The sequence below is a fragment of the Tremella mesenterica genome (assembly GCF_000271645.1).
Source record: "Tremella mesenterica DSM 1558 unplaced genomic scaffold TREMEscaffold_4, whole genome shotgun sequence".
In the NCBI taxonomy this organism is placed as follows: domain Eukaryota; kingdom Fungi; phylum Basidiomycota; class Tremellomycetes; order Tremellales; family Tremellaceae; genus Tremella; species Tremella mesenterica.
Window position 1 is genome coordinate 911,161 of NW_006711228.1, and position 25,604 is coordinate 936,764.

The 25,604-nt window shown below is 46.0% G+C and overlaps 11 protein-coding genes across 11 annotated transcripts; 4 read left to right on the forward strand and 7 right to left on the reverse strand.

Moving 5' to 3' along the window:
* Window positions 1-384: 384 nt before the first annotated feature.
* TREMEDRAFT_61743 (uncharacterized protein) lies at window positions 385-3,611 on the forward strand (the record flags this gene model as incomplete). The annotated part of the gene is made up of 9 exons (XM_007004097.1): window positions 385-487; window positions 660-1,114; window positions 1,344-1,571; window positions 1,681-1,765; window positions 1,858-2,014; window positions 2,060-2,139; window positions 2,258-2,332; window positions 2,444-3,496; window positions 3,601-3,611. 9 exons carry the CDS (start codon window positions 385-387, stop codon window positions 3,609-3,611), a joined length of 2,247 nt encoding a protein of 748 aa, XP_007004159.1.
* Window positions 3,612-3,777: 166 nt separating this feature from the next.
* On the reverse strand, window positions 3,778-4,807 carry TREMEDRAFT_68409 (uncharacterized protein; the record flags this gene model as incomplete). The annotated part of the gene is made up of 5 exons (XM_007004234.1): window positions 3,778-3,798; window positions 3,953-4,006; window positions 4,154-4,249; window positions 4,447-4,498; window positions 4,743-4,807. The coding sequence occupies 5 exons, from the start codon at window positions 4,805-4,807 to the stop codon at window positions 3,778-3,780; spliced, it is 288 nt and encodes a 95-aa protein (XP_007004296.1).
* Window positions 4,808-5,077: 270 nt separating this feature from the next.
* On the forward strand, window positions 5,078-6,678 carry TREMEDRAFT_29545 (uncharacterized protein; the record flags this gene model as incomplete). The annotated part of the gene is made up of 6 exons (XM_007003772.1): window positions 5,078-5,155; window positions 5,218-5,297; window positions 5,546-5,677; window positions 5,948-6,029; window positions 6,125-6,264; window positions 6,534-6,678. 6 exons carry the CDS (start codon window positions 5,078-5,080, stop codon window positions 6,676-6,678), a joined length of 657 nt encoding a protein of 218 aa, XP_007003834.1.
* A 214-nt stretch (window positions 6,679-6,892) lies between these two features.
* On the reverse strand, window positions 6,893-8,201 carry TREMEDRAFT_61745 (uncharacterized protein; the record flags this gene model as incomplete). Its single annotated transcript, XM_007004098.1, has 3 exons — window positions 6,893-7,048; window positions 7,327-7,528; window positions 7,891-8,201. 3 exons carry the CDS (start codon window positions 8,199-8,201, stop codon window positions 6,893-6,895), a joined length of 669 nt encoding a protein of 222 aa, XP_007004160.1.
* Window positions 8,202-9,223: 1,022 nt separating this feature from the next.
* Window positions 9,224-10,923, reverse strand: TREMEDRAFT_17264 (uncharacterized protein; the record flags this gene model as incomplete). The annotated part of the gene is made up of 7 exons (XM_007003740.1): window positions 9,224-9,273; window positions 9,324-9,484; window positions 9,616-9,764; window positions 9,987-10,179; window positions 10,355-10,465; window positions 10,536-10,592; window positions 10,733-10,923. Coding segments are annotated over 7 exons (912 nt in total), but the record flags the coding sequence as incomplete, so codon positions are not given.
* Window positions 10,924-12,390: 1,467 nt separating this feature from the next.
* TREMEDRAFT_38649 (uncharacterized protein) lies at window positions 12,391-15,337 on the reverse strand. The gene is made up of 7 exons (XM_007003882.1): window positions 14,890-15,337; window positions 14,592-14,639; window positions 13,675-14,449; window positions 13,553-13,622; window positions 13,325-13,491; window positions 12,990-13,190; window positions 12,391-12,603 (listed from the first exon to the last, which is right to left on the reverse strand). The coding sequence occupies exons 1-7, from the start codon at window positions 15,049-15,051 to the stop codon at window positions 12,476-12,478; spliced, it is 1,551 nt and encodes a 516-aa protein (XP_007003944.1). The 5' UTR covers window positions 15,052-15,337; the 3' UTR covers window positions 12,391-12,475.
* An 801-nt stretch (window positions 15,338-16,138) lies between these two features.
* Window positions 16,139-16,837, forward strand: TREMEDRAFT_30051 (uncharacterized protein; the record flags this gene model as incomplete). The annotated part of the gene is made up of 3 exons (XM_007003825.1): window positions 16,139-16,230; window positions 16,447-16,628; window positions 16,719-16,837. 3 exons carry the CDS (start codon window positions 16,139-16,141, stop codon window positions 16,835-16,837), a joined length of 393 nt encoding a protein of 130 aa, XP_007003887.1.
* Window positions 16,838-18,616: 1,779 nt separating this feature from the next.
* TREMEDRAFT_61749 (uncharacterized protein) lies at window positions 18,617-19,311 on the reverse strand (the record flags this gene model as incomplete). Its single annotated transcript, XM_007004099.1, has 2 exons — window positions 18,617-18,947; window positions 19,082-19,311. The coding sequence occupies 2 exons, from the start codon at window positions 19,309-19,311 to the stop codon at window positions 18,617-18,619; spliced, it is 561 nt and encodes a 186-aa protein (XP_007004161.1).
* Window positions 19,312-19,913: 602 nt separating this feature from the next.
* On the reverse strand, window positions 19,914-22,421 carry TREMEDRAFT_29670 (uncharacterized protein; the record flags this gene model as incomplete). The annotated part of the gene is made up of 7 exons (XM_007003784.1): window positions 19,914-20,002; window positions 20,051-20,261; window positions 20,308-20,637; window positions 20,692-21,458; window positions 21,521-21,911; window positions 21,958-22,212; window positions 22,263-22,421. The coding sequence occupies 7 exons, from the start codon at window positions 22,419-22,421 to the stop codon at window positions 19,914-19,916; spliced, it is 2,202 nt and encodes a 733-aa protein (XP_007003846.1).
* A 271-nt stretch (window positions 22,422-22,692) lies between these two features.
* TREMEDRAFT_30034 (uncharacterized protein) lies at window positions 22,693-24,171 on the forward strand (the record flags this gene model as incomplete). The annotated part of the gene is made up of 6 exons (XM_007003822.1): window positions 22,693-22,797; window positions 22,916-23,176; window positions 23,218-23,387; window positions 23,429-23,527; window positions 23,744-23,974; window positions 24,075-24,171. 6 exons carry the CDS (start codon window positions 22,693-22,695, stop codon window positions 24,169-24,171), a joined length of 963 nt encoding a protein of 320 aa, XP_007003884.1.
* A 75-nt stretch (window positions 24,172-24,246) lies between these two features.
* TREMEDRAFT_71480 (uncharacterized protein) lies at window positions 24,247-25,592 on the reverse strand. The gene is made up of 5 exons (XM_007004300.1): window positions 25,465-25,592; window positions 25,320-25,404; window positions 24,963-25,136; window positions 24,584-24,694; window positions 24,247-24,431 (listed from the first exon to the last, which is right to left on the reverse strand). The coding sequence occupies exons 1-5, from the start codon at window positions 25,512-25,514 to the stop codon at window positions 24,303-24,305; spliced, it is 549 nt and encodes a 182-aa protein (XP_007004362.1). The 5' UTR covers window positions 25,515-25,592; the 3' UTR covers window positions 24,247-24,302.
* Window positions 25,593-25,604: the final 12 nt, after the last annotated feature.

Consider the following 25,604-nt stretch of genomic DNA (forward strand, 5'->3'; position numbering starts at 1 on the left):
CTTATAAGTATGACGACCCTATACGACCTCATGACTTCTTTTCTGTATGCTGTGCATACTACTCTACATTCCTTCACCCACGTGTTTCCCGATGAATGAATCAAAATATATGAATCAAATCCCACCCTAAACATCCTTCGTCCGTGACCGACGGGTGAATCTCCTCTTTCAGTCAAAAATCACTGCACACATCATAACATCTCTTTTTGGTCGATAAACATGTTTTTCAACTTGTTCTCGATCGTATTCATCTCATGTGACTCATCGTAATTGTTTGTCTAACTCTCACCATTCTGTGACATTCAACTCAAGAATCGAGGGCTGTCGGCTGTCCTGTGGCCTGTGGAACGACTGGACTGCAGTGGCTTAGATAAGAGGTAGGGAATGGTGGCGATTCATCAATTTGTCGAGAGGGGTATGTTGGATGATGAATACTGGGGGGTATTCTCTAATGATTTTGATCATTATCAACTTGGTTCCCCTGTTGGTGAGTTGAGCCTCTTCCTTCTTACCCTCTCATGTCCTCGTCTCGACCCATCTTTTATCAGCTAACGGTGTACCTCACCCATCATTTATCAGCTGTTCTAAAGCTTCCAACATCTTCTCTTCTTCAACGATAGTGTTTGCCCACAGTCTTGGAACCCAAAGTTGACTCTCAGGTTTCGGAGCTTTCTCCACAGTGTATTCTGCAATCTATCACCCTCCGATAACATCATCACCAAACAACAATGCCAAGCCTTCACTTCACATTCACACCGGAAGACCATGCGCCATCAAAATCTCTTCTTTACATTTTGATGAGACCCAATTATTCAAAGAAACAAAACTTCTTTCCCTCTCACGACACCCGAACGTACTTCGTATCCTAGCAGCTTTCACCTTACCACCAGATCATCGAAGGATCGCCATCGTCACGCCGCTTATCACTGGCGGATCTCTCGCGGGAATCCTAAGCTGGCGAGGACGAAGTACGAGGACTACTAGAGGAGGTTTTTTACATTTGGGGAAGAAAGAAGATGTTGTGGAAGGGAATATGGGTGAGGAAGAAGTGAAAGCGACGGTGAAACAAGTGATAGATGGTTTGATATATCTTCATGAGCAGCGGTATCTACATGTGAGTTTTAGCTCACTTCCTCTTTCATCCCTTTCCCGAGTATGAGGTCATCACTTCTGCGAATTCTTGTGTAGTCTCCCGTCGACTCGTTTTTACAAGCATCTGACAATCTTTCATGTCCGGATTGGCTTCTCATGTGGGACATAGTCTTACCGAGTGAAGTACCTATCTAGGACCAGGCGGAGCATGTACTCTAACAAGAGGTTATTTGAAGATCACTGATAAAAAGAGAGACCTCAAAGCTGGTAATCTACTCATAGCGGCGGACGGTACCGTTCTCCTTGCGGATTTTGGAGTAGGAAGTGATATCAACGAACCTCCCACTCCTGTCAAATCGACGTTGCCTTCAGCGGCGGAATTACAATTTGACCGTAGGGGCAACGGAAATCATGTGCGAGATTCGTCACCAAACGATAGGTCTACGGAGTATGGTAAACGAAAGAGTTTCGTAGGGACAGTCAGTCTCCCCATTTCCTCTCTACTCTACCCGCCTCTCCCCTTGAAATATTCCAAGACATGACATGATAGTGCTAGTTTGGCTTGTTGTATTGATCACTGATTATCAGCCCAACTGGATGGCTCCAGAAGTCATACAAGGAGAGAAGTATGATTCAAAAGCCGACATTTGGTCTTTGGGAATTACAATCATCGGTTGGTCATTCTTCCTCTGTTTCCACGCTTTTCATTGTCCCTGAGTCGAATCTTGACTCTTAAAATATGCCACAGAACAAACTGACATGAAGAGCTGGCATGCGGTCGAGCACCTGGTGATAAAGATAGACCTCAAGACGTCTTAGCTCTCATCATTTCTCGTCCTTCACCTTCTTTGGGACAAGGAGCATGGAGTAAGCAAATGCGAGAATTTGTGGATATTTGTTTAGAAAAGGATCCAAGAAAGAGGTTAGTTGAAATATCATGTGTCCATATTCTGGGACCGACGTTCAGACCTACCGCTGTTCAGCTATCGGAACATCCTTGGTTAAGAGGGGCAAAGAAGAAAGCTTTCTTAGCTCAGTCACTGTTGGGTACGTCACTCGTCCTCTTTTTCTGTATATCCTGTAAGCTCCTCAGAGTCCACCTGGCTGCAGTCGGCTGGCTATGACCTCTTTTTCTTAGCGTAGTCAAGAGTTTTTGGACATTCAGAGTGTTCAGACTATTGCGAGAACGATGTTAATGCCGTAGCCGACGTACTTCCACTCGAACAGCGACAAGAGATCCGTGAGTTGTGATGCTTGATGTCCTTCAAATTTGTTTCCTCATCCTCCAGTCACAGCTTTGTAGCGTCGCAATCTAGTGATTGAGATCATTGGGTAAGTCACTCATTAACAGGTCGAGTCCCCACCATGTCATCCCTCGCTTCCCGAGCCTCATCCTGGGATTTTCCTACCACCCCTTCCATGCCTTCTTCTCCTTCACGCTCTCAAGTATTTCCTTCTCTTCGATCACCTTCCATACTCTCCCAAATGCAAGAATACTTTCCAAATCTTCCTCTCCCCTCCCGCGGCCATTCCCGTACATCATCCATCGTTTCCGGTCTTCCTCCTTCCCCACGTGTCTCACTCAAACAATGGGCAGAACGCAGTGTCTCCGTTGATCCTGTGGGATCATCAGATGAACCTCGACGTATATCTCACAGAGGGTCTAATCGGACAGGTAGCGAAGGAGGTTCAAAGCGTCCTACATCGGCATCAGGGAGATTACGCAAAGGTCAAAGTGTTTCTTTTGACGAACATCGACCTTTGTCACTTACCGTTTCCATGTCTGATGATTTGATTGGACGTGGATCATCTCCATTGAGTACACCGGGGATTTTGGAAGAACGACCATTGGAATTGAAAGGAAGTATGAGTCCTGTAATGGAAGCAACGGGAAGTTCGCCAGAGAGAAATGGTCATTATCAAGATAGAATCATGACTGCTTCACCTGTTGGTTTCTCAATTACACAAGATCCAGCAGGTCAGAACTTATCGGATTTCCCTCAAAGTCCTCATCTCATCGTTCACTCACCTGCTCCCGAGTCTAGTGGGCCGAAATCTTCAGAGGCAGTGAAAGAAATTAAAAAGTCTGCTCTCTCCCGCAAACCTACGATAGTGACCCAGACACCTCAGTTAGTATCTTCGCCCAAGTCACAATCTGATCAGGGTCAAAAAGGAAGAGGCGGTACACTTCTCGCTCGCACGTTGTCTGGATTGAACATGGGAGATGACAAAAACGGTACGGAGGGACAAAAGGAATCTTTATGGGTAAGGAGGACAAGTATGAAGAGAATCTCTAGAGAAAAGTCTGAAAAGGGTAAAAAGTTGGATAATGCGGAAGGCGAGAAAGAGGTGAATCGGTCAAAGGGGATCATGAGTGCGTTAGGGACGTTGGGAAGGAAACAACGTGAGTGATCTTTCTGCCTCTCTTTGTGTGTTGTGTGTCATATCTCTGCCTGGACATACATTCAATGGCCATGACTCTAGCAGTAAATGAAGACTGACGAGTAGAGAAACGATAAAGCAGAGTTATCTCTGTCGAGCTGTTGGGAATGTTTGGAAGGCGCAAATCGCAGTACTTCAAATTCGAGGCGGACGGGCATGACATATCTATCGGAAGATCAGTGTGAAAATAATTTGTAGCTTTAATGCTTGTCATGAATTGCTCATTGCATATAAATGGTTTCGCTATTGGTCACTGTGGTCATTCTAATAATGGAGAGACCTAAACTGTCAGCTCCTATAGCTGACGCGATATTCGACGTTGTCACGTTCTTTGGCGATAATGAAGTATGATAAAGCGTAGAAGCGAAGGAGTAACAAATGGTGGATATTAGAGACAGGGAGAGTGAGATGGACTGACTAGTATGACACTATCTCCTCTGATGAAAAGCATCTCGAAACCTCTTCTTTCGATCTATCGTCAGTATGTGGACGAGACTCCAATAGCACATAGCAAGACAGACATGTAAGCGATGAGTCTCAAGGGGGGATGGGAAATGAATGATGAGGGGTTCAGTAGCGTGCATGAGTCAAGTTGTGAAAGAACAAGAAAAAGACTCACACGGGGAGGTGCCGCCGTTCCATCTTCGCCAACATCAACTATATGGATATTCTCTTCTACTTGAGAAAGGACCAAATTCATATGGGCATCATAAGCCTTCACATCAGCGTCTCTGTCATGATAGACATATTTCATATCAATAATCTCGTGTGAACAAGTATTGGAAGTGTTGTTTCGACTTCAGACAGCATGACTTCACCACCAAGAGAATCCAAAGGGGATGGATGAAAGATGGACTAGATTTGGAGAACCAGTATGAAGAGGTTTGAAGTGGTCATACGAGAAGAACTCACGTGTAAGTTGCCGGTGAGAGTACGGTCTCCACGAAGTTTTATGAATACCCGTCTGGTCGTCAAATCTCTATTCCTGAGAAGATAAATGGTTTTCCAACCAGGAGACTAAGAAAGATCTTCCTAGGTATGAGGTTCATGGAGATGAGAAGAGGGGGAGGGAAACCCTCGTTATCCCTCAAACTGGTAAGATGAGAATAACAACCCTTATCTCAAGGTCAAACAAGGAGCGAGTATCAATATAGTTTAGATTCGGACGGTAGGAATGATGTGTGAGTTTGTAGGAATGAAAAACTCACTCGCCAAGGGAGAGCTTGACCAAATCCAAAGGCTCCGATATGGTCCCCGCTGCAACTTGCTCCATTTCTTTTCTCAAAAACAAAGATATTTCTCTTATCCAAGCTTCGTATCTCTGTCTGACGAATGACTTCCTCCAAGTTTCTCCTCGTGAGTCTTCGCGATCGCCGGATCGTTATATGGCTGGAGTGTTGAAGAGAGACAGAGTGAAGTTTGAGTGAAAAGGTGGAAAGGCAGAGGCGAAAAAGTCGAAGTTGGAAATTGAGAAAATCCTTCGACAACTTTTCCGACTGTTCTACACCACTTTGACTCTTTCACATCATCCTCATCATCCACAATGTCACAAGACGTCGATAGAGAATTAGCTAGACTATGGAGAGTATCCAGGACGGTGCATGAAATGGTCAGAGATAGAGTTAGTCTTCTTTCCTCCTCAAATACTCTCACGTCGAAAAGTTTTTGTGCTGAACCTTACAGGGATACCTGGTGGCGGAATATGAGATTGAACAATCTTTTGAAGATTTCAAAGATGCTCATGGATCATCAGGAGTTGTCGAGTGAGTTGTTTATTCTTTCTACAAGTTGTGTCATCTCGTAGCATGGTAGCATGGATCATGGATCCGACTTTTTGAGAGGCGGGGATGTCATTCATCAACCTTTTCACTCGAGGAACTCGTCTGGGAGATGAGGGAGATTCGAGATTTTAGTCAAGAGGGAGATCATATGGTTCCAATCCACAAAATGACTTGCTCTATAATCTGTGAGGCTGGGAAGAAAGTGGTCCTTGATGGATGGACAAGCTAAGGATGAAGAAAGAGCTGATTGTCAACAGTCGAAATAATATGCACTTCACTTGCGATCATTCTGAACGAACGGGTGATAGGTTATTAGTATGGTTTTGTCCTGAAAGAAACGTTCCTAAATCGTCTATCAAAATGTACGTTCATCTTCCTCACCAGTCCGACTCGTCTTGTTCCACCCGTACTACGTCTACAGTGGTCATCATGAAACTAGCGAAGATTCTCTCTCTCTCTTTGCCAATTCTTTCCCACCAGCTCTTCATCCTCATATCCTCCTACGTGTACAGAAATGAGAAGTCTCGATAGTTCCCGCATTTCTACCCAGCGTCTACCAATCCCAGAACAGGTTGAAGCAGTACACCATCGTATCTCTCAGAAAAGACTTCGAAGACGATACTGATATACAGATTTCTAGGACAAATGGAACATCGTAGTGCCAACAAAGGTATTTTGATCCATCCTGATAAAATGGGTAGTGCAGCGAACAAAGTGAGTTTCTCATATTCACTTCCACATCCACCTTCTTAAGAAGGGGTAAGGAGGTAGAGAAGAGTGGTGGAAAAGGATGGATCATTGACCATCAGGCGATGATGGAGATGCAAGCGGAATATCACCTGGAAAGTTTTTCAGAAGCAGATCTTTTAGTCAATATAACCAGACATTTCCTAGTACCGAAACATACCATCATGAGACCTGAAGAGAAAGCTGCGTTGATAAAGAGATAGTGAGTTGTGGTCATGTTTCTTTTGTCAAATGAGTTCCCCTCTGTGTCAAATCACACCGACACGGGGAGTTCCTACACTCGACTATTGACTGGTGTGTCGGATAGACCTTCGAGGTCATGTCCCTTCTTCCTTTCACTCTTCTCCTCGATGTAGAGGAACACTTGATATACTTTCCACCTAATCTTTCTTGTCATTTATATTACTCCACATTTATGCGATTCTGTCGTTCAGAAAATTTCCACAATGATCTGCTCAAGCTGACTTCTAGCCGTTTGAAAGAAACTCAACTTCCTAGGATAATGATCACCGATCCCGTAGCTAAATACTACGGTATGCGTAGAGGTCAAGTAATGAAGATTGAAAGAGCTTCAGAAACAGCAGGAAGGTACATAACTTATCGTATATGTATGTGAGGAGATATTTGTTCAAACATCAACATAAAAATGGGTTTTGTTTCTAAGACAATCACATTCAGAGTATATATTTGATGTTCGATATCGATGCATGTGATGTTTGAAAAAGTAAAAAGTAAAAAAATAAAAAACCCCAAAGATCGTATCTCTTTTCTCTTTCTATATTCCCATCTGTCAACTGAAAACCAGAAGGAGGAGATAAAATATCAATATATCATTCTAAACTCTTGAGATCTCTCTTGAGAATCTCAATTTCACCATCATCATCTTCCATTGTCATTGTCACTTGAGAGACGGAAGAAGTCGTTATTGGTCTAGGAGGGATCCGCCGGATAGCTTTATCATCACGTTGTTTTTGCATCCAAGCGCCCTGTACATCAACAAAATCTTCTCATTGATGAAAATGTTTGATAAGTATCGCTCTCAAGTGTGATCCTGACTACCTCACAGAACTGCTCTCATCATAGTCCATCAAAACAAGGGACGCAAACATGTCAGAGGTTTGATACATCACGAAATCGAAGAGAACGAAGACTCGTCATGAATTCGGTTACCATCATTGAGAGGGATGTGAAGGGAAGGATTTAATGAAAAGTTCCATGTTTGAATTGTTGCTAGTGAGAAATAAAGAAAAGACATAGAACTCACATCCTTTGGACGTTTCTTTCTCTGCCATTGTCTTTCCAATTCTCTCTGTTCTTCCATTTTTCTCTCTAAATCAGGTCGGAGTCGATCAACCGAAGAATCATGTACAGGAGAACCAGGAACGAATTCGACTGATCCGTTTGTTATAGCCGTTTCGTCGACATAACCTACACCTGCTAATGCTGAAAAGAAGACGACGAGGCATCTGGAAGTTAGAAATGTTCACACCTTGTATTCCGTCTTTCTTTCCGACTCCTTGGACTGATGGACCAGATGGTCCAATTCGCCCCACCCTCGTCGACTTCCCTTCACATTGGCTCCCCTCTCTTCTTCATCACTTTTCTCCATATTCAAACCTGGGTCCACTCTCTGTTCTGTCCTCTGATGTCAAGGTTCAGATGATTTAATGAATCCGGAACAATGAACCTTGTGATTTCACAGACCTATTGGCCTGTTACTCTCATTCAATGATTTCTCTAAATCTAATTGACAGATCAGATTAGAGATCTAAGGATCGCCAGAATCATAAGGAATCAGCAAGACGATAAAGAAAACAGTTTCACTCACGTGAGAAAAACGACTAAAAAAGGTAAATTCCCTCTCCTAACAGTCCTCATAAACCTAGATCCTATAGCTCTTCCAACATTTTCCAAACTAAACCCTCCTCCTTTCTTCCTTTTTGTCGGAGAATCCAATTCGGGATGAGAAACAGAAGGTATACTTGCGCTTCTACGTCTTCCTCCCTGATCGTTTGGTTCACCAAATGATTGGTCGGGGTCTATAGGTGATGGACTACGTGAACGTGTGGAAGGGGTACCATTCTCTGCTGAATTGTAAGAGGGTGTACGTTGTAAAGGTGGAGGACGAGTGTCTGACATTGTGATGAAGTGAGGGTTGGGTTGATGAGTGCGATAAGGGATTTCTTTATCTAATTTGGAAATCGAGGTAAGGGTAAGTTATAAAAAGGTTTGAGAGTTGAAACGTTTTTGAGATTTTTCGTGTATGTACGATTTGAAAGGCTATTTGGGATAGACTGTTTGTCAATTTGCAGAATAGAGATGTTATAGGGAAAAGGAATGTGGAGAGGATGAATGATAAGATCATGATGGGCGGGGTGAGGGGTTTATCATTGCGGATGGATTGATGAGGTTGAAGTGGATGGTATAAGTACGGGAAAGGTCATGGGACATGGTAACATTTGACAAAGCATAAGGTAAATGTCAGGAAAGACTTACTTAGATGAACGAAGCGATGCAATAGAGTTAAGATACTGTGAAGAAAAGAAGGAGGATTGTGCTGTCAATGTCAAGAAGGGCGGTGGGCGATGGTCCCTATCCAAGTGGTTCAATCTATTGACCGAATGACCGATTCAACTGTCAATGATCCTCCTACCTGCGGACAGTGACAGTGACAGCCTTGTCGTTTATAAAGTCTAGTGACACCTCGATAACGTGGCTTGGACCTTGATTAACGAAATGGGGTGGTCACTCTGAGGAACATGATCAGAAATGCCGAACGAATGAGTGGGGTAGAAGCAAGATGATATGGTCTCAGAATCGGTGTCCCCATGACGCGCCCTCGTACTTAGCCCTTGCTACTTTATTCGCTTCTCCCCAACTTCACTCCACATCTTTCACTACTCTCAAATCTTCATTCATCCCCCAGCACGCTCAAATCTCATGGGACCACACGACGATCATCTCACACTCAACACGATAGACGCACTCTATGCATGTACACTCAACTATATAATAAAATTGTCCATTGTCCACTGCACGACCTACAGATCCGTCAACTGGCGAGTCGGTATTCCGCGATCGGTCGATGCTGTCCCAACTACACATTACGATTCCACGACCACAAGTGCGATATGTTGAATAAGGATAAATCACTGGACATCGGCAACGCAGGCGGTACCATTACGAGCGAATCCATGTTTGCAAGTGTAGACTATAAGTCAATATCAACAATTTCAACCAATCAAAAAAGGGTCGACTCACCAGCACAGACACCATTTTCACAACCGACAGACATGGCATGAGGGATGGTTGTGCAATCCACACCTTCACCAGTGGCGGCGCAACCACCGCAGGATTCGAGCTCGGTGGCATAGTCGACACATTCGTACGCCCATTCACCGCCGTGGGGAGTGACGATGGAGCTACAAGTCAGCATCGACCATTTGAATACCATGACCACTGCAAGTTTTCTCCATTTGTCCTGTCCTGTGATACCGGGGTGACGAGGTGAATAGACAGATTGCAAAAACAACTTCAAACCAATTTCACTCACCAAGCGTGCAGTCCCTTGGGGCAGAACATCTTGTCTTGTTCAGTGACGGGGAATCGGTCCAGGGTTTGTTGTCTTCTTGCCTCGAGGTCACGCTTCTTCCAGTGACCACCGTGGTTACCCTGGCCTCCTCCATTGCCCCAGCCACCGCCCTGGTTACCTTGACCGCCACCGTTACCCCAACCGCCGCCATTGCCACCACCGTTGCCGGCCTTGTGGGAAGGTTGAGTTCCACCGCAGCATTCTGATGTCAGTGATCGACTTTAATGACTTTTCCCTTTCCCTTTAGGCATCTCGCCTACCAACACCGACCATTCGACATTGTGCTCTTCCAGCGACGAGGAAAGAATACGAGAATGAAACGAAGAGCAGACGCAACACTCACGGTTGTGGTCATCCCAGTCGTCACAATCAGGAGCGGGAGACCTAGGGTGAAGAGGACGACATTGTTTGTGATCTTTGTGCCAGAACCAGCCAGTAGGGCAAGAGATACCTCCTGGGCAAGGTCCTTTGGGAGGGGAAGAACCCCAAGAGTTGTCACAGCAAGAAGAAGAACGAATATGCCACCTGTGAAAGATAAGCGACGACCCTGGAAACTCATCTGAATGCGCCCTCGTTCCTTCAACCGACAATGAACATTTTGAAGAAGCGATGAAAGCGCCCGAAGGTCAGGGAGCGAAAGCGAGGCGATAATGAGAGGGTCTTTAATTGTGATAGGGAGGATCAAGGGTTTTCGACCTACCATTGGTTACTACTACAGCTGCTACTGGGCTTCGTGCATTTCTTGTCGTTATCGAACCACGAATAACCCTCACCGCAATCGCGACTGCAGACGGGTTGACTGGGGATACAACTGAGGGTTAGCGATTTTGTTGTGGTTTCTTAGGGAAATTGAAGAGGGAGAGGTGGAATGAACAACTGACCATTTCTCAGTCTTGTGTTCGTCCCATTCAAGAGGGCAGACTAATCCTCCAGATGGACTGATAGTCAGTTAGATTCCTTTGTTTGGATCGACAACCTCGACACTTCAACGGGATACTTTGCAAAGTCGATCTTCGATCTGCCATTCACCGCCTCGAAATGGAGGTTGTGGTGTGGACACAGGAAGAGAGGCACTCACGGTACACGGGTGCTGGAAGAACAACAGATGGCTTTTCCTTGAAATTGAGTGAAGAAAGAACCCGCACTGCTGCATTGGTTCTTGACGGTAACGTGGACGGAAGAAACGAGGCTGGAGGAAGCACCCCAACTGAATTTCTGGTTGGCGAGCGAAGCAGCAGCATTTTGAGTAAGACAAGCCAAAGCGAGCAGGAGAGCGGAACGGGACAACATTATGATGAAGTGTTGTGACTAAAGAAAGAAAGGGTTTTTATGACGAATGAGATGAGATGAGATTGAAAGAGATTAGACCCGATACAGGTGCTAGAGCAAATGATAGGGCGATTGAAATGAGAGATTGAAAGGAGAAGCAAGAATGTAGATTTGAGGGAATGTGACGTTAGGTTGTGAACCTGGGAAAGAAAATCTTGAAAAGAAAGGAGAGGGGTTCAGGTTAGGTAGGGTAGGGTTAGAGAAAGAGGGAGAGTTGAAAGGGATCAGTATTGTTCTCGAGTTTGGTTGATATAACAATGCGAGCACAGCTTGTTCCCCCACGAGCTCCACGAGGCCACGAGAATACTCGGCTTTTCATCGAGGCCAACGACGTAGACCTATCCTTTGACCTTGCGACCTTTGGGGTGTGAGCCGTGAGCCGCGAGGGAGCTAAGGTGATGATGATGATCGAGCATTGACGACGTAGAGTTCGGGTCGCTTGCCTTTGAAGGAGACGAGTTTGGGTTGAAACATGACAAGCTTGTCATCAAGGGGCAAAGGGCAAGGAGATCCAAGCTCCAAGCTCCGAAAGGTCTTTGCTTCTCCGTAATTCCTTTCTCCTACGGAATCGTAGATCATAGATATTCATGATCATCCCTTCTTTCTCCCCTGTCCCTTTTGACTCCTCTTTTCCTCGGGCCTACTTGATCTTCTTTCTCTCTCTTCCCCTTCCTCTTTTTTCCTCCACATCTTGTCCTTGCTGGAATGAACACGTGTTTATTGTTTATAAAACGCGAAAAGGAAAGTGAAAAAAGTAAAACGATCAATGCGTTCTCGTCGTGTAGTTTCCGCGTTGCTCGGATCCCCCAATTATCCCAAATAGCCTCGAGGTCTATACGAGGGACGGGGTGAACGCAAGCCTAGAAAACGCTTTGTCCCTCAAAGACGGATTACTATTACTAGATTAGTAATGATTAGCGGTAACGCCCAGGTTCATCTCTCAGATACCGAACACCGTAGGTCGGGTGCAGTGGGTGGGTGGGGGGAGTAAAAGGGCGTCAAACGCGTCAGATGAACTTATTCTAGATCAAATGTAATGCTGTGCTTATCCGCGGGCGGATTGATGGAGTGGACAATACAGATGAGTGTAGCGGTATCATACCGGTGATCTCTGGTGAGGAGGTGGGGGAAAGAGAGAAAGAAAAGAAAGAGGAAAGTTGACAATGAGGAAAAAGAAACAGGATGAAACGTGTGGGTAAAGGGGAGAAGGAAATGCGGAGAAAGCGGGACAGGTCCGGTTCCTGAGATTCCTGCTTGGACCGTTGGCCGTTGGAGTCGATGGAGAGGGGTGAACCGTGCATCGAGCAAGCATAATTCGGCGTTTAAGCCATGATGGAAATGATAGAGGTGGAGCATGGAGCATTGATAAGTTTCCATACGACTGAGATTGACTAGCTATCAAGGAAGCTAGAAGAAAGACAACTGCATGTAAAATCCTAACAAACACAAAAATCTATCTCGAATCCCATGTGACCGACCTTTGGAGTTCTAACTATCGACGCATATACTTGAGTTCTAACCATCTCAAAGGTGGGTACATCAATCCCGTAAAAGCAGCGGCAAGTTCGAAACCTATATCTCCTCCGTAAATGTCGGCAGTCCCACCTACTTTCTTTCCGACTGTTCATCAGCTTTATCCTGATATCTGACATGGAAGACGTGATAATCTCCTAACTCTCAGGATCGTAGGCAGTATGACGAACTACTTCATCCCATCTTATAAGACTAGAAACGAGGAGATTTGGATAAGTACGATAAGGGCGAACATGGCGGCAGATCCGGCGAGTGGAGGTGAGTGATCTCAATATCATGACACACCCAAGATGGATGAAACCTGGTGAAATGAAGTAATGATTGACGTTTTTGGTATTGCAGATCGGATTGTCATACACATGAATTCTCACAATGACGATCCAAGATCTAAGTGATCATGTGGAACGAAGGATCTTCGAGAATGATTAATGGTTTGATTCCGGACACGAGATTTCGAAACAGAGTAAACTCACTAGGACCGATATACCATATCTGAGCCATACCCAAAACAGCTCCCGCTACACCCACACAACCAGCCAAAATAGCTGCAAAGGAAACAGGTAAGAGATCGCTCCGATTCCAAGTTTCCGCAGCTCGGTAAGAAGCAAAGTCTCTTTTACGGAATATGATATGTTCTTCAATGACCACGGTGGAGTAAATCGCAAGCCAGTAGCCTGATTATCAACGTTCGTCCATCGACAGGTGTCCCGGTGGCCGGTGATCGTTAGTAAAACGAAAGCCTCGGGGATTTCAAGGAATAGGATTTGGACAGTGTCATATGTGGAGAGTGGAGGGTAAGGAAACTTGCCGAGAACGTTCAAGAAATCTTCCAGACTATCAGCAAAGTGATTCGCACCGACAATGGCCAAGGGAATATAAATGGCTGTGATGACGAATGGCCAGATGAGTCGAGGAAGGGCGGCAAGCCATACTGCAATGACGGAGACGGAGAGACCCATGGAGTAGACATTTATTCTGGGTTATCAGCAAGGGCAACCTGGAAGAAATACTTTGATTGAATGATAAAGTTACTCACATATTATTCGCTACTACGGAAAGTACCAATAAAACCATGAAAAACTTTCCACCTCCATGTAAAGGAGTAACTAATCCATCAGTATCTCCACACGACTCGTTAAAAGGAAGGATTTGACTCACTCAAAACAGCTCCTAACAACCCACCTAACTCATGCTCCTGATAAGCATCAAACCAATCATCCATTACCAAAGCGGCTGACGCGACAGCAGCGCCTAACCACATGACCAACACAGTAGGAACTATCAAACCTAAATAAGTCCAACCGAATACTTTCCAAGATTTCGCTTCTGCGGGCATATAAACATTATAATCACTTGCTAAAGAACTCCATCCTACTGTGAACCCAAAGATTGCACCTCCAAAACTTAACACACTCGCAGCTTCAGCTTGTCCTGTGGGCATGGGAAGTGATACGAGATGTTTTGCTGATACGCCTAATAAGACGAGGAACGTAATGGCAGTTGGAATCCAAGAGAATTGTTCGTATCGATGAACGAATTTGTAACCACATAAACCGATTACCAAAGTTGCTAAAGCTATAATGACCACTCCTACAGCTGCGGAGATATGATAATCCGCTACCGTTTCCAAAGCTTGAGCTCCGGCTATAGTGTTAACTATACTCCATCCGACACAAGCGATACAATTGAGTAAAGCGACTAATTTTGCTCCCCAGAATCCCCAAGAGAAACGCGAAACGGTCATTTGACGTAAACCGAGTTTGGGACCGAAGGTGGACATGAAAGCGGGGATGAGAGCAGTGAGAGCGTTGAAGAAGAAGATGGTGAGGAGACAATCTCCTAGATTCATGTAGAATACCAGTGGACCGAGAACACCAAGACCGAAGGTGGGTAGGACGCAATTGGCACTGAGCCAAATGAAGGTGTTACCGTACTGAGCGTCAGACTCGTCTCTCCCTCACAGTTCATTCCTCACATCATGTGCGATGTCGGCCACCGACGAAGTTTTCAGTCGAAAGATATTCGGCGGTGAAGAGGGAAGGGGGGGAGGATGAGAGGATGTGACAACAACTCACAAGTCTTCTATCTGTTCTGGCGGTCTCGGGAACACGCTCGATACCTCTCTATATGGTCAGTCAGTCCTCCATTCCCTGCCTTCTGAAACCCTTCCTCTTTGCTCATAACTGCAACAGACCCACGCGGGTTCTCCTGTGCCAAATGATAAACGAATCGAAATCTCCCATTCCTCCTATCAAAACTCGTATCTCTTTCTCTCATCGTTATCGCAAACTCAGTGGAATTCACAAGTGGCGACACACCCCAGTTATCACCTGACGAGAAGGACGCAAATCTGATAAGCAGTGAATAACCCACCGACTCAATCCCCAACTTCGCTTCCAACCTCCTATTGAAATTATCCAACTTCCCCCAGAACCCCTGCGCCGGTACTCCCACCCCGGTCAACTTGCCATCGTACACTGCCGATTTGACAGCATGATTTCCCTCGCCCCCTTTCTCCAAATCAGTCTTTTCCATCTTATCTCGTACTTGTGTTCTTAACCAAAAGTGAAGTCGTCTATTTGAGCTACAAAGTGTCTCTCGACTGATCAAAATCGAGAGTGTCAAGAAGAAGGCAGAGTAAAGGGGTGCGAAGCGCTATGAATTTCTATAATGGAGGTTCACTCGATACTTGACGACCGGTGGATGCTTCTCACCCAAAGAGGGTAAAATGATACACAGCTTTCTTCGTAACCGAAGTCTTCTCAATCTTCCTTGCCGGATTACCGTCGTCGTCGCTTTGATGTGAATGTCTCGATATGGGGTGGAGGGCGTAAAAATCGTCAGTAATAAGCGAAGTCCACTTTTGATTTGTTATTTTATACGTGGGTGGAGCATGTCAGGAATTGAAGTAAGACCTTATCATGGCCGGTTTCCGCGGGCCACGAGTGAGGTCTCGCTTGTACCCTAAGTTGGCAGACATTCCTGTCAAAGGTGACAACTAGGGAATAGGGAAGTCACTTTGGTTTTGAATTTTGGGGCCCATGCTTGTCCGAAGAAAGTGGAGCGATAAGAGAAAAAGAACACATGTTGCAGCTTTAAGGGTGCCTGTACCTTATCTTTCTGACCAATCAGCAAAAGGATAGAGTTTGTTCGCTACCGATATCGTCGGTCATGCCTTTTTCAGCTTTTCAGCTGGCTGCCATGCATAGGTAGAGAAATAGAGATTATTCACTGCAATCGAGCTTTGAAGGATTTTGAGCAGACCGAAGATGACCGAGGGGCCGAAAAGTGTTGGGTGAGGACATGTTCGATCTTGGAGACACGGGAAGACGGGAAGGATTCGGCGATACCACTTTTGTAGATATACTCGTTTGGGGTGACACTAGTACTCTTTCAGTCGCGTCGCTTGATGGCCAGCTCATGTCGTGCCGTGCAATGCAGTCGGTCGCATGCAACATGCCTGTGGTGGGCCATGGTCCATTGATTCATTGATCCAGTCGGGAAGCTAACTTATAACTTACTTCATCGTCGGATCGTCGGCTTTTTCGGCGCACACAACCGAGTCACTACTACTCTTTGCTGTCCTCTTCTATACCTTGGATCACTCGCATCTCCCCAGACCATGTATCCTTCCTTATTACGCCGTGCCAGTGCTTCAGCTCCATTACCACTGTCATTACAGCAAGCTTCTGCTCAACTCATACCCCCTATACCGTGAGTTTACACCGTCTACGCCACCCTTCCTCCTCTCCCCTCGCGGCTCTTCTTCCGTTTACATCGTCACTCACATATCTATATCATGGGGAGCTATTGCCGGATACGCTGACTATTTCAACTCAGATGGGCAAGTCACATGAGTCTGGCTTTGCATGGTGACAAGTCAAACAGATCGGGACGAAGGGCGGAGTATGTGAAAAACTAACCGAGTAGCCTCTATCGTCGCCTTCTTCGAATCCACCGTCACCTCACACCCGAGATGAGATTCATGGGTGATTCATACATCAAATCCGAATTTCGTCTGACTCGCAAGACAGATAATCCGTTACATATCATCGCTTTTCTTTCACAGTGGAAAGTCTACTTAGATCAACTTCAATCAGACCTCGGATTAGGTTCTTCTTCCACCATCACCTCCGATCGAAGACCAAACATAGGCGTTTTGGAGAACGAAAGTGATTTGCCCACCGATGGTCAAAGAACAGGGGAGAAGGTATGGAGAGGGAGAAGACTGAACATGGATGGGTTAGAGAAAATGAGCGCGGAGCAGGTTGGACAGTTATACGAGTTGATGCATGCTACGAAAAATGTTTGGAAGAGGTAAGTTGATCAAATTCCTCGCCAGAATGTCATGGGTCATGCGCATCGAAGTGAGCTGATAGGCAGTTCGGATCAACTGGAAGAACAGGCGAGTGATGCAGAGGCTGCTTCTTCGATCAAACGACTAGATGGCCAGTCTCCGAAGAAGAGATAATATCCCATCCCAATCGGTTACTTCACCGGTTCAACACCACGAACCAATCAGCATTTGTCACAATCATCAATCCATGCATTCTTATCCTCACACCTTCACATTCACTATCTCAATCAATCGTCAGTCTACGCGTTGTATGACCATCGTCGAAGTGGGTGAGACGGAAGACGTTCAAGCTCGATCATTCCATGAATATTCCCTCATCCGACGCCTCAACAATTATACTTTCATCACTCCAACTCTCCTCCGAATCAGTCATCTCGACCTCACCAGCATTTCCAGGTGGGACCCTCTGCCTCTCTTGGATTTTCTCCATGAGGGTGGTGATGGTACTATATCTTTTTTCTTGTCGCTTTCCCTCGCCCACCCATTCACAGTTTGTTGCCGTAGATGCATTTCCAAAAGACAAAAGAGCGTCATCTGCTGTGAGTAGCTGGACGTATTGACGCACTGCTAGACTCTCCTCCATCGTCGTGGTCACATTGTCATCGGCCAATACAATTCTGATAGGTTCTTTCAATTTCGATCCTAGGGCGGACATATGTCGTTATACGAGGGTCATGGTCTGGTCTCGGAGACGTCGAGTGTGGCGATTAACGTGGAAGCTATGTGATGTCAATGATTCGTATGTCACAGGCGCATGGTCGACAGATTTGATGTGAGGAAGGACAAATGGGATGTAGTGAGCGGAGATCAAGATCGGATGAGCGGATGTGCCAGCGGGCTGAAAAGAAGGAGATGGATAGGTGTTCGAAAGCGTCGACTCACATTTTCTTTGAGTCCTCGTCCAAGATCGTCCCGAAGTGCTCAATCCTATCAAGAAGTTGAATCTCATTCTCTGACAACGGCTTGGATAGTTCACACGGACGAGTGAAGTAATCTAGCTGACTGATCTGTCGCAAGGTCCTTTGAAGTCTTTGTGTATAGTCCTGATGATCAGAGGAGGAAGGAGCGGATGAAGAAGAGGTATCAATATCAGCAGCGGCGGACATGATGGTGGTGTTAGTAGTCATTCGGTGGAAAATACGCGGTGAAAGTGATGGTAAGAAATGAGTCAATCGAGAGTGAAATGGAAGGGGTTGAACAAGAAGTGGGGGTATCGGTGAGGATATCATTTGCCAACTGGCTGTCTGTTGTACCACAACAGAGTGGGATATGAGGAGTATTCGCTACCATGAGATCCTTTGACAGTCTGAAATCCATGTGAAGATTCACCTTTGATCCGTTTGTTGAAATGTCATGAAGACCAACCAACAAGCGATAAGCGAAGTGGTCGATTTCCAATACTGGTCGCTTAACAAATCGGACATTGATTTCCGTCGTAGAACGGGTGTATCAACTCACGTTGATATGAGACAATGATAAAGACGAAATTCCATCGCTGTTAGTTGCTCAAGAGAACACACTGACCACACCTAGCTTCAAAACTCAGATGATACTGTATCACACCAGACCGGTCACTTCACCGAACACACCAAAGTAACAACACATGAGTTAGCATTGTCGATATAATCGAATCGTGCATCCATTGACAGATAAGCTTTCAACTCAGATAACAGCCATGTCAATTCCCTCACCAATGTAATCATTGACAACTTGATCCTCATTAAACCGGATATCATCCTATAATTATTCTGAGCGGTTGTGATACCGATGAGGTTCCATCTCCTGGGTAATGACTGCATCGGTTTCCTCTTCTGGCTGACTTTGCCCGTGTGTCTGCTGATTATTGTCTCCTTCAACACTTATACCTCCCAAACTCAGAAGGTCCTCTCTAGCGTCAGTCAATTCACCAAATTGATACATTGCAACACCTTCATCCGGCGACAATGTGGAATTTGGAGTTATTGTGATTTGAGACAAAGGTCCTTGGAGTTTTGATGCCAATTCGAGTATGTGTCGTTCCAAGAGTTCCAAGACGTCAGGTTGAAGTGGTTGATGGTGAGAGGTGATCTTGAAACTGAAATATGTCAATGGGTTTTTTTGTAAACAGCAAATCGATAACACTCTTTAGCACCGATGACGTAAAACAAATAGGAAGAAGGGGAAGAAGATCAAGTGACAAAGATGGAAAAGGAATAAGGATGAACTCACTTATCGCCTTCTCCTATCCCCCACCACTTCCCGGGCTTGTCAATCTCATCGAGAAGGCTCTTTTCTTCATTTGACAATGGCATTGATAATGCACTCGGACGAGTAAAGTAAGTAAGCTCTCTGATACTTCTCAGGGTAAGTTCCACTGTTGACAAGTGTTCGAGGTGCGCAGAGGAAGAAGAAGAGGAAGAAACTGAATTAACTGTTGCTTGAGTATCATCTTCGGACATGATTCAAGTAAAACTTCCGAGTGGCGTAGAGGTAATGGTGATATGTATGATTGATAGTGGTAAGGTGATTTCGACGTCTACTTTATGACCCTAGCATGACAGAAATGACACATGTGATCCTTTCATCAATGAAAATGATGTGATCAGACGACATCCCCCTTTGACATACGAGATCGTCCAGACGACCAAGAGAAGTCTTCCCGTTTCACCGCGTGTCGGTCGGACATTTATACCACATGTGTCATCAGGTGCGGTCAGTACGTCAGTACACTTGGGCGTTAGAGATATGGGAGTCGAAATGAATAAGGCGATGATGTAATACGATGCTGTAAGAATTTCACATCGACGTGTCATCATGGCGGTCTTTCATTATCTCCGAAAAGACTGTAGACCTGAGAAAGAAAGCAGTGAACAACGAGAAGGCTAGAAACGAGCGCAGAAGAGGTTAGAGAGGAGGCTGTAAGTCAGAGGAAGATGTGTTCATGGCAAAGTGGGTAGGTTTGTATATGGAGTGTGAGAACAAAAAGAACGGAAAGGAAGGACGAATGGACCGAGGAAGCGACAAAGTCCGACTTTCACGCGAGGGGAAAGTAGAGACTTCATCAAAATACGAAATCCTCTACCCTCCATTTCCCCACCATCTCACTCAACACTCCTTGAACCCTCGTCTGTCCTTCCCTCTTACCCATCCCTCCTTTTGGACGCGTAGCAGAAAACGCATTCCTTGCACCAGCTTCACGTTTCTGCTCCCTTGCCCGAGCCCACTTTTCCTCTCTTCTAGCGAGAGTTAACAAAGCTTCGACAGGAGCTCGGAGCTTTATGAGGTCTTCTTGAAGCTCCAAGAGGGGTTGAAGTGCTCCTTGAAGTCTTTCTAAAAGCTCTTGAGATGGTTCATGCGATGAGAGGGAAGGTAAATGAGCGTCGAGCAAGACGGAAGAATGTATAGCTATCTGAAACAGTCAGTGAGCATCACATTATGAGCAATAGGATACGCACCGAGTCGAGAGATGGGATACCTGGTGGAGATTGGAGACTAGGGGGTTTGGAAGAATCGAGATCCCATTCGAAGCTTTCGCTGATATGTTCCACATGTAACTCTGCCCATTGTACCAGATGTTGTAAAATGACAGCAGCTTCATCTACGTTGAGACCTCGACGCAGCTCAGTTTTGTATTGTGGACTAGGAGCCGGAAGGGAAAGAATATCGAAGAGAAGGTTTTTAACTGGTGGGGCGCGAGAGGTCTGCGAGGTACATAGTTGGAGTAGGGACACTAAAACAGATGGAGAAAGTGATGGGAAGTATTTGACAGCTCGGCGGATATTGTCCTGTCAGAGTCAGCTCGTCCAAAATGAAGGCCGCTGAATTTGAATAAGCCTCACCCAATCTTTCAATGGGACTAGTGCACCCATGACCAAACCTCCTTCCCACATATCGTCATTCACCCCCTTACGACTGATAAGACTTTTGATGATTTCTCCAGCATACCTATTTGTCTTCGCTTCTGCGTTCATCTCGCCTGCAGATTCTATTGAGTCAGGCAAGGCGGCTTCAAAGAGAACGTGAAGCAATTTCTTAACGAAAACCTCTCTGAGATTGACCTTTCCGCTGATCTTCCCAGCTTTCTCGTCTTCTTTATCAATCCATTCCTTCCACAAATTCTCTGCATCGGCCACGTTTCCATGTGAGAGTGCGTGTTTCAATGTTTGGATCAAGCTGGCTTCTTGTCCGTTCAGGTCTTGTTGTGTCTTGATAGTCGAGCGGATGTATAGCTTGGTCCGAGCTTGGGAACCGAGCAATGTATTGATGCCCACTCCGTGAGCGGGTAGAGTGAGTTCACATGTGTAAAGCACAGAACGGCCTTCAGTGCCTTCTGAATCATGGTGAAGGACGACCATACCTACTACGAAGATATTGCCGCTGACTTGGGATATAACGGAGAGAGAAGTGATACTACCCGATGTGAAAAAAGTGGAAAGATCCGCATCTTTGACCACTGCGGGAAGGGTGAGAGATGGAGTGACGAGCAATAGTTTGGGCTGAGGAGTAGCGGAGGGGAGTAGAATCAAAGGTCTACCGCTAAGCGGAGGTATGGATAGGATTGTGGCTGGAGAAGGAGGATGTATGAGGGTTGGATATGATTTATTGTCTTCGTGTGGGGAAAAGATATCGTATGAGATCAATTGATCCCCGCCTTCGAACTCAGTGGACTGACTGGCAAGCTCGGGACGGAGGACTTACTGATTCCAGTGATCACACCTTCTCCGCTAATATCCGCACAATCTAAAATTGATACATCACCTAACGGTAACCTACCTTCATTGTTCACCGAAGTCGTGATTATGTCTAAGTTTTCATAGATGACTTGCATGTGGACAAAGTGACCGTTTGAATCGACTAAAACCACTTTGGCGCTTCTACTGGTGCAAGATAAAACGCGGGCAGCGAGTATATGTTGAGATGGACGTTTGTATGTGCCCTCAACCACTGAGTATGTGTTGAAGGAATCGTCAAGGAGAGTCATCTCGCCTTTGGAACCGACCACCAACACGGAGCATACAGGGGCGGCCAAGTGATGGAGGGAGTGTGTACTATGGGATAACTGACCATCAGCTTTGAGAGGTAAGGTAGGGGAGCTCATGACTGACGGTGATTTTCTGGTGCTCGCTTCCATCCTCCCCTCTCCATGCCCACAATGTGTTCCCTTCGACATCCTTGGCAACGTTTTCTCCTGTCTGTACTCCGACCAGGATGATTCTCCGTCGATCCAGTTGGTGCATCTGCGGGTCTCCATCTTTCTGCTTCTCCTTTCCTTTACTCATAGGCATATAACTGAGAGCTCTGGTGGAGAATATAGTGCTAGGTGAGACTGTGAAGCTTGTGATGGGTCGAAGCGTCGATAGCTGGATTATGAGTACTCCAATGACATTCCAGACATTAGTTTGGTACTCACATCATACGTCCATATACCATCACCTTGCACGACCGCCACAGCTTTGTCTGCCGCGCCAACAACGGGAGAGAGCGTCACATGAGGTTGAGGACGCTTTGAAGAGCTCGCATGAGGGCTCGTGAACGTAGCCAAAGAGCTAAGAGGGGATATCGAAGTCATAATCGTTATACGAGAAGGTTTTTTCGGGAGGACGAAAATGTTGGTAGGACTTTTGATCGAAATATTTGATCCCGCTCTTCGAATCATGTCACGTGATCGGTCTCCACCGACTCTCTCCTTCGGCCTATCTTCCCCCCAAGCTCGGTAGTAGTACATGCTATTACTCCCTACATTCGTAAAAAGGGCATCGCAGAGCTTCGATACACATCTCCCAAAGCGTGGACTCTGTCTCAAAAGGCCAGAATTTACACCCCTAAGTGCTGTGAGCAAGATGCCCAAGGTGGCCGTCTGTCAAATCACATCGACAAATGACCCCGAGCACAATCTCCGGATCTCGAGCAATCTCGTACGCAAAGCTGTAGCTGCTGGTGCTCAAGTAAGTTGACCTCTTCCATCTGCACCGATTGGCTCACTAGAACTCCGGAACCTCCTCCAGTCCGAGTTGGAAACGGTCAAGTTTGTTGTTCGCAGAGATCGGTGTGCTAAATGTTCAGGCTTGCTTCTTGCCCGAAGCAGCGGATTTCATAACTTCCTCCATCGAAGAATGTCACTTTCTCTCTCCACCACTATCGAAGCATCCATATACTCTCGGTCTCCGCTCTCTGGCGAAAGAACTCGGAGTGATCATTTCTGCTGGTGTGCACGAGACGCCCGAATCGGACGAAGAAGACACTGAGCCATCTGGTTCGTTGAAGGTATACAACACTCATGTACTCATCGGACCTCATGGAGATCTGCTAGCGAGGTATAGGAAGGTCAGTCCAACGAGCTACTATGATACTGGGCTAACGTGCAGCTGCACATGTATGACGTGGAGTTGACTCAGCCGTCATTAGCTGATGGTACACCACAGCCACCCAAGATCTTTGGTGAGAGTGAGAGGGTCAGGAAAGGAATGGAGATTGTTCCCCCTGTTGATTTGGGCCCTATAGGCAGACTTGGATTACAGATCTGTTATGACATGAGGTGATCTCAAGACTATCAAAAGGATCTAAACTGACATTGAGGTTTCCGGAGGATGCTATCATCCTACGACGGATGGGAGCAGACGTTCTGACCTTCCCTTCCGCCTTCGCTATAAAGACCGGGCGAGATCATTGGTGTAAGTATCCTTCAATCTATGACTCCATCGCTCCTTCCCGGCGACTCTCCATGATCCTCCAAGAGAAGTGCCTGATGATTGGCTGTCTTCTAGATTGGGGAATCAGGGGAAAGGGCAGATGTAGCTATATGATGCGAATCGATCGATTGTGCTGACAAGCAGCGACACTCAACGTTGGCATTCCTTCGTTGGAAATCAATGATATGCTGATGGTATAGAGAGGTATCGCAATACAGAATCAGACTTACGTTCTCTCCGCTGCTCAATGGGGAGCTCACAACCCTCAACGCTCTTCTTGGGGTGAGAGTATAGCATTTGATCCCTGGGGCAAACCATTGGGACGATTAAGAAGTCTTGACGAAACACCCGCTGGAACGCAAGAGGACGTGGAGGCTCTGTATAGACAATCTGGGGAGTTCTTCCTGTGTGACATCAACCTTGATGTGGTTAAGTGAGTAATCGCCACTTCGAATATCCTTCGTGAAGCTAAAACTTTGTTACGAGGGATTGAATCCTCGAGATAAAAATGATGGACCGGTGCTGATGTACAGCTCAACGAGAACACAAATCCCCCTGGCGATACAGAAACGGACAGATGTGTATGGAGTAGTCGGCGAGAGCTTACCTACAAGGAAACCAGGCGTCTGAGCGACCCGGTAAGACCAGTTTGGTACATCATGATGTGGCTGCGCGGAGGTCATGGGATCTATCGAATGTAGCATGCCAGAGGAAAAGTTGTAGATGCAAATGATCAATGCTAGATGTTCTAATGGTACAGACTAAAAGACTTCCCCTGTAAATTTCCTTACACGACCCTTGGCTTTGCCTAAACCATTGACCACCGGGCTGAATCGGGTGAAAGGCCAGAGTATATAAGTCACCCGGGAATTTATAAGGCCTAAGGGGATCTGAGAGTCAGCTGACATCAAAGTCGCACGTCAGGTCGATTCCACTCTGGAACAAGGCTGGTAACGAGAGACGAGAAAGATATTCGCTCAGGTACTTCAACGAGTGAGAATTACAAGAGTATGATAATGAAGGGAGAAAGGAATTGACTGACCGGTCCATAAGTGTTTGAATCTAATGAATCATAATGCGAATCTCCTTCTACCCAAGCATGTCCGGGGGGTATACGAATAGGAGTAGGTGCGGAGGGAGGGAGAGGTGTCACCTATTATTGTGAGCTCTCAGTCTTGGTTCCACTCCTCTCGGATGAAGAGAAATTCGTTCCTGTCTTGGATCTCCTCTTCTACCCAATTTCGGCTCCCTCATCTCGATAAGGAGCAGGAATCTTGCCCATGTTTTCCCTTCTCAATATTGCTGGACAAGAAATGACATTTCGTTCCACGGATGATTTGATTAAGGGATAGGACGGAAAGAAGCTGATGAAAGTAGTCGAAGCGAGCAGAGATGAGTGGCAGGGATCATGGAAAACTCACAAGATCACCCTCGAAAGCGACCACTCTTTTGGTAGTTAATACATCCGGGTTTTGAGGGGACCAAAGAGTCACCACGTCTCCACGACGATATTGATGCATTCTGATACTCCAGCGTTCTAGAAGAACTACGTCGTGGTGTAGGGGAGAAGTTGAGAGATTGGGGTTGAATGTTGGCTGAAAGTCAGTATCACCTCGATTCATTCCGAGAGGTCGAAGATGCTCTGAACCGAGCTACAGTCTGAAACTATACTGACGAAGTAAAGAAATAAAGGAAGAAGGCTCCAAGGGAACAGAGACAAGATGGAATATAAGCTGATCTATAGAGATCGAGGAGAAGAGAGAAAAATCTAAACGTACCTGCATAGACACACCGGTGATGTGAGCCAATGAATATACATTACGAGTGAAAAAGATTCCCACTGGTATCCAAGCTGCTATCCGGCTATAGATCAGTCATACTTCAGTACTTGTGGACGAATGATGAGGTATCCACTGAACTCACATAACCTCTCTCAGAGGGATACGTCGGAAGGGTCCGGCCTTAGAGGTCATCTTCCATCCGCTATCCTACTTCTCAGACTGTCTGTAGTCTCCTAAGTCTGGTCGGACTGTACTGTACTTCTCCCTATGTCTATATCGCTG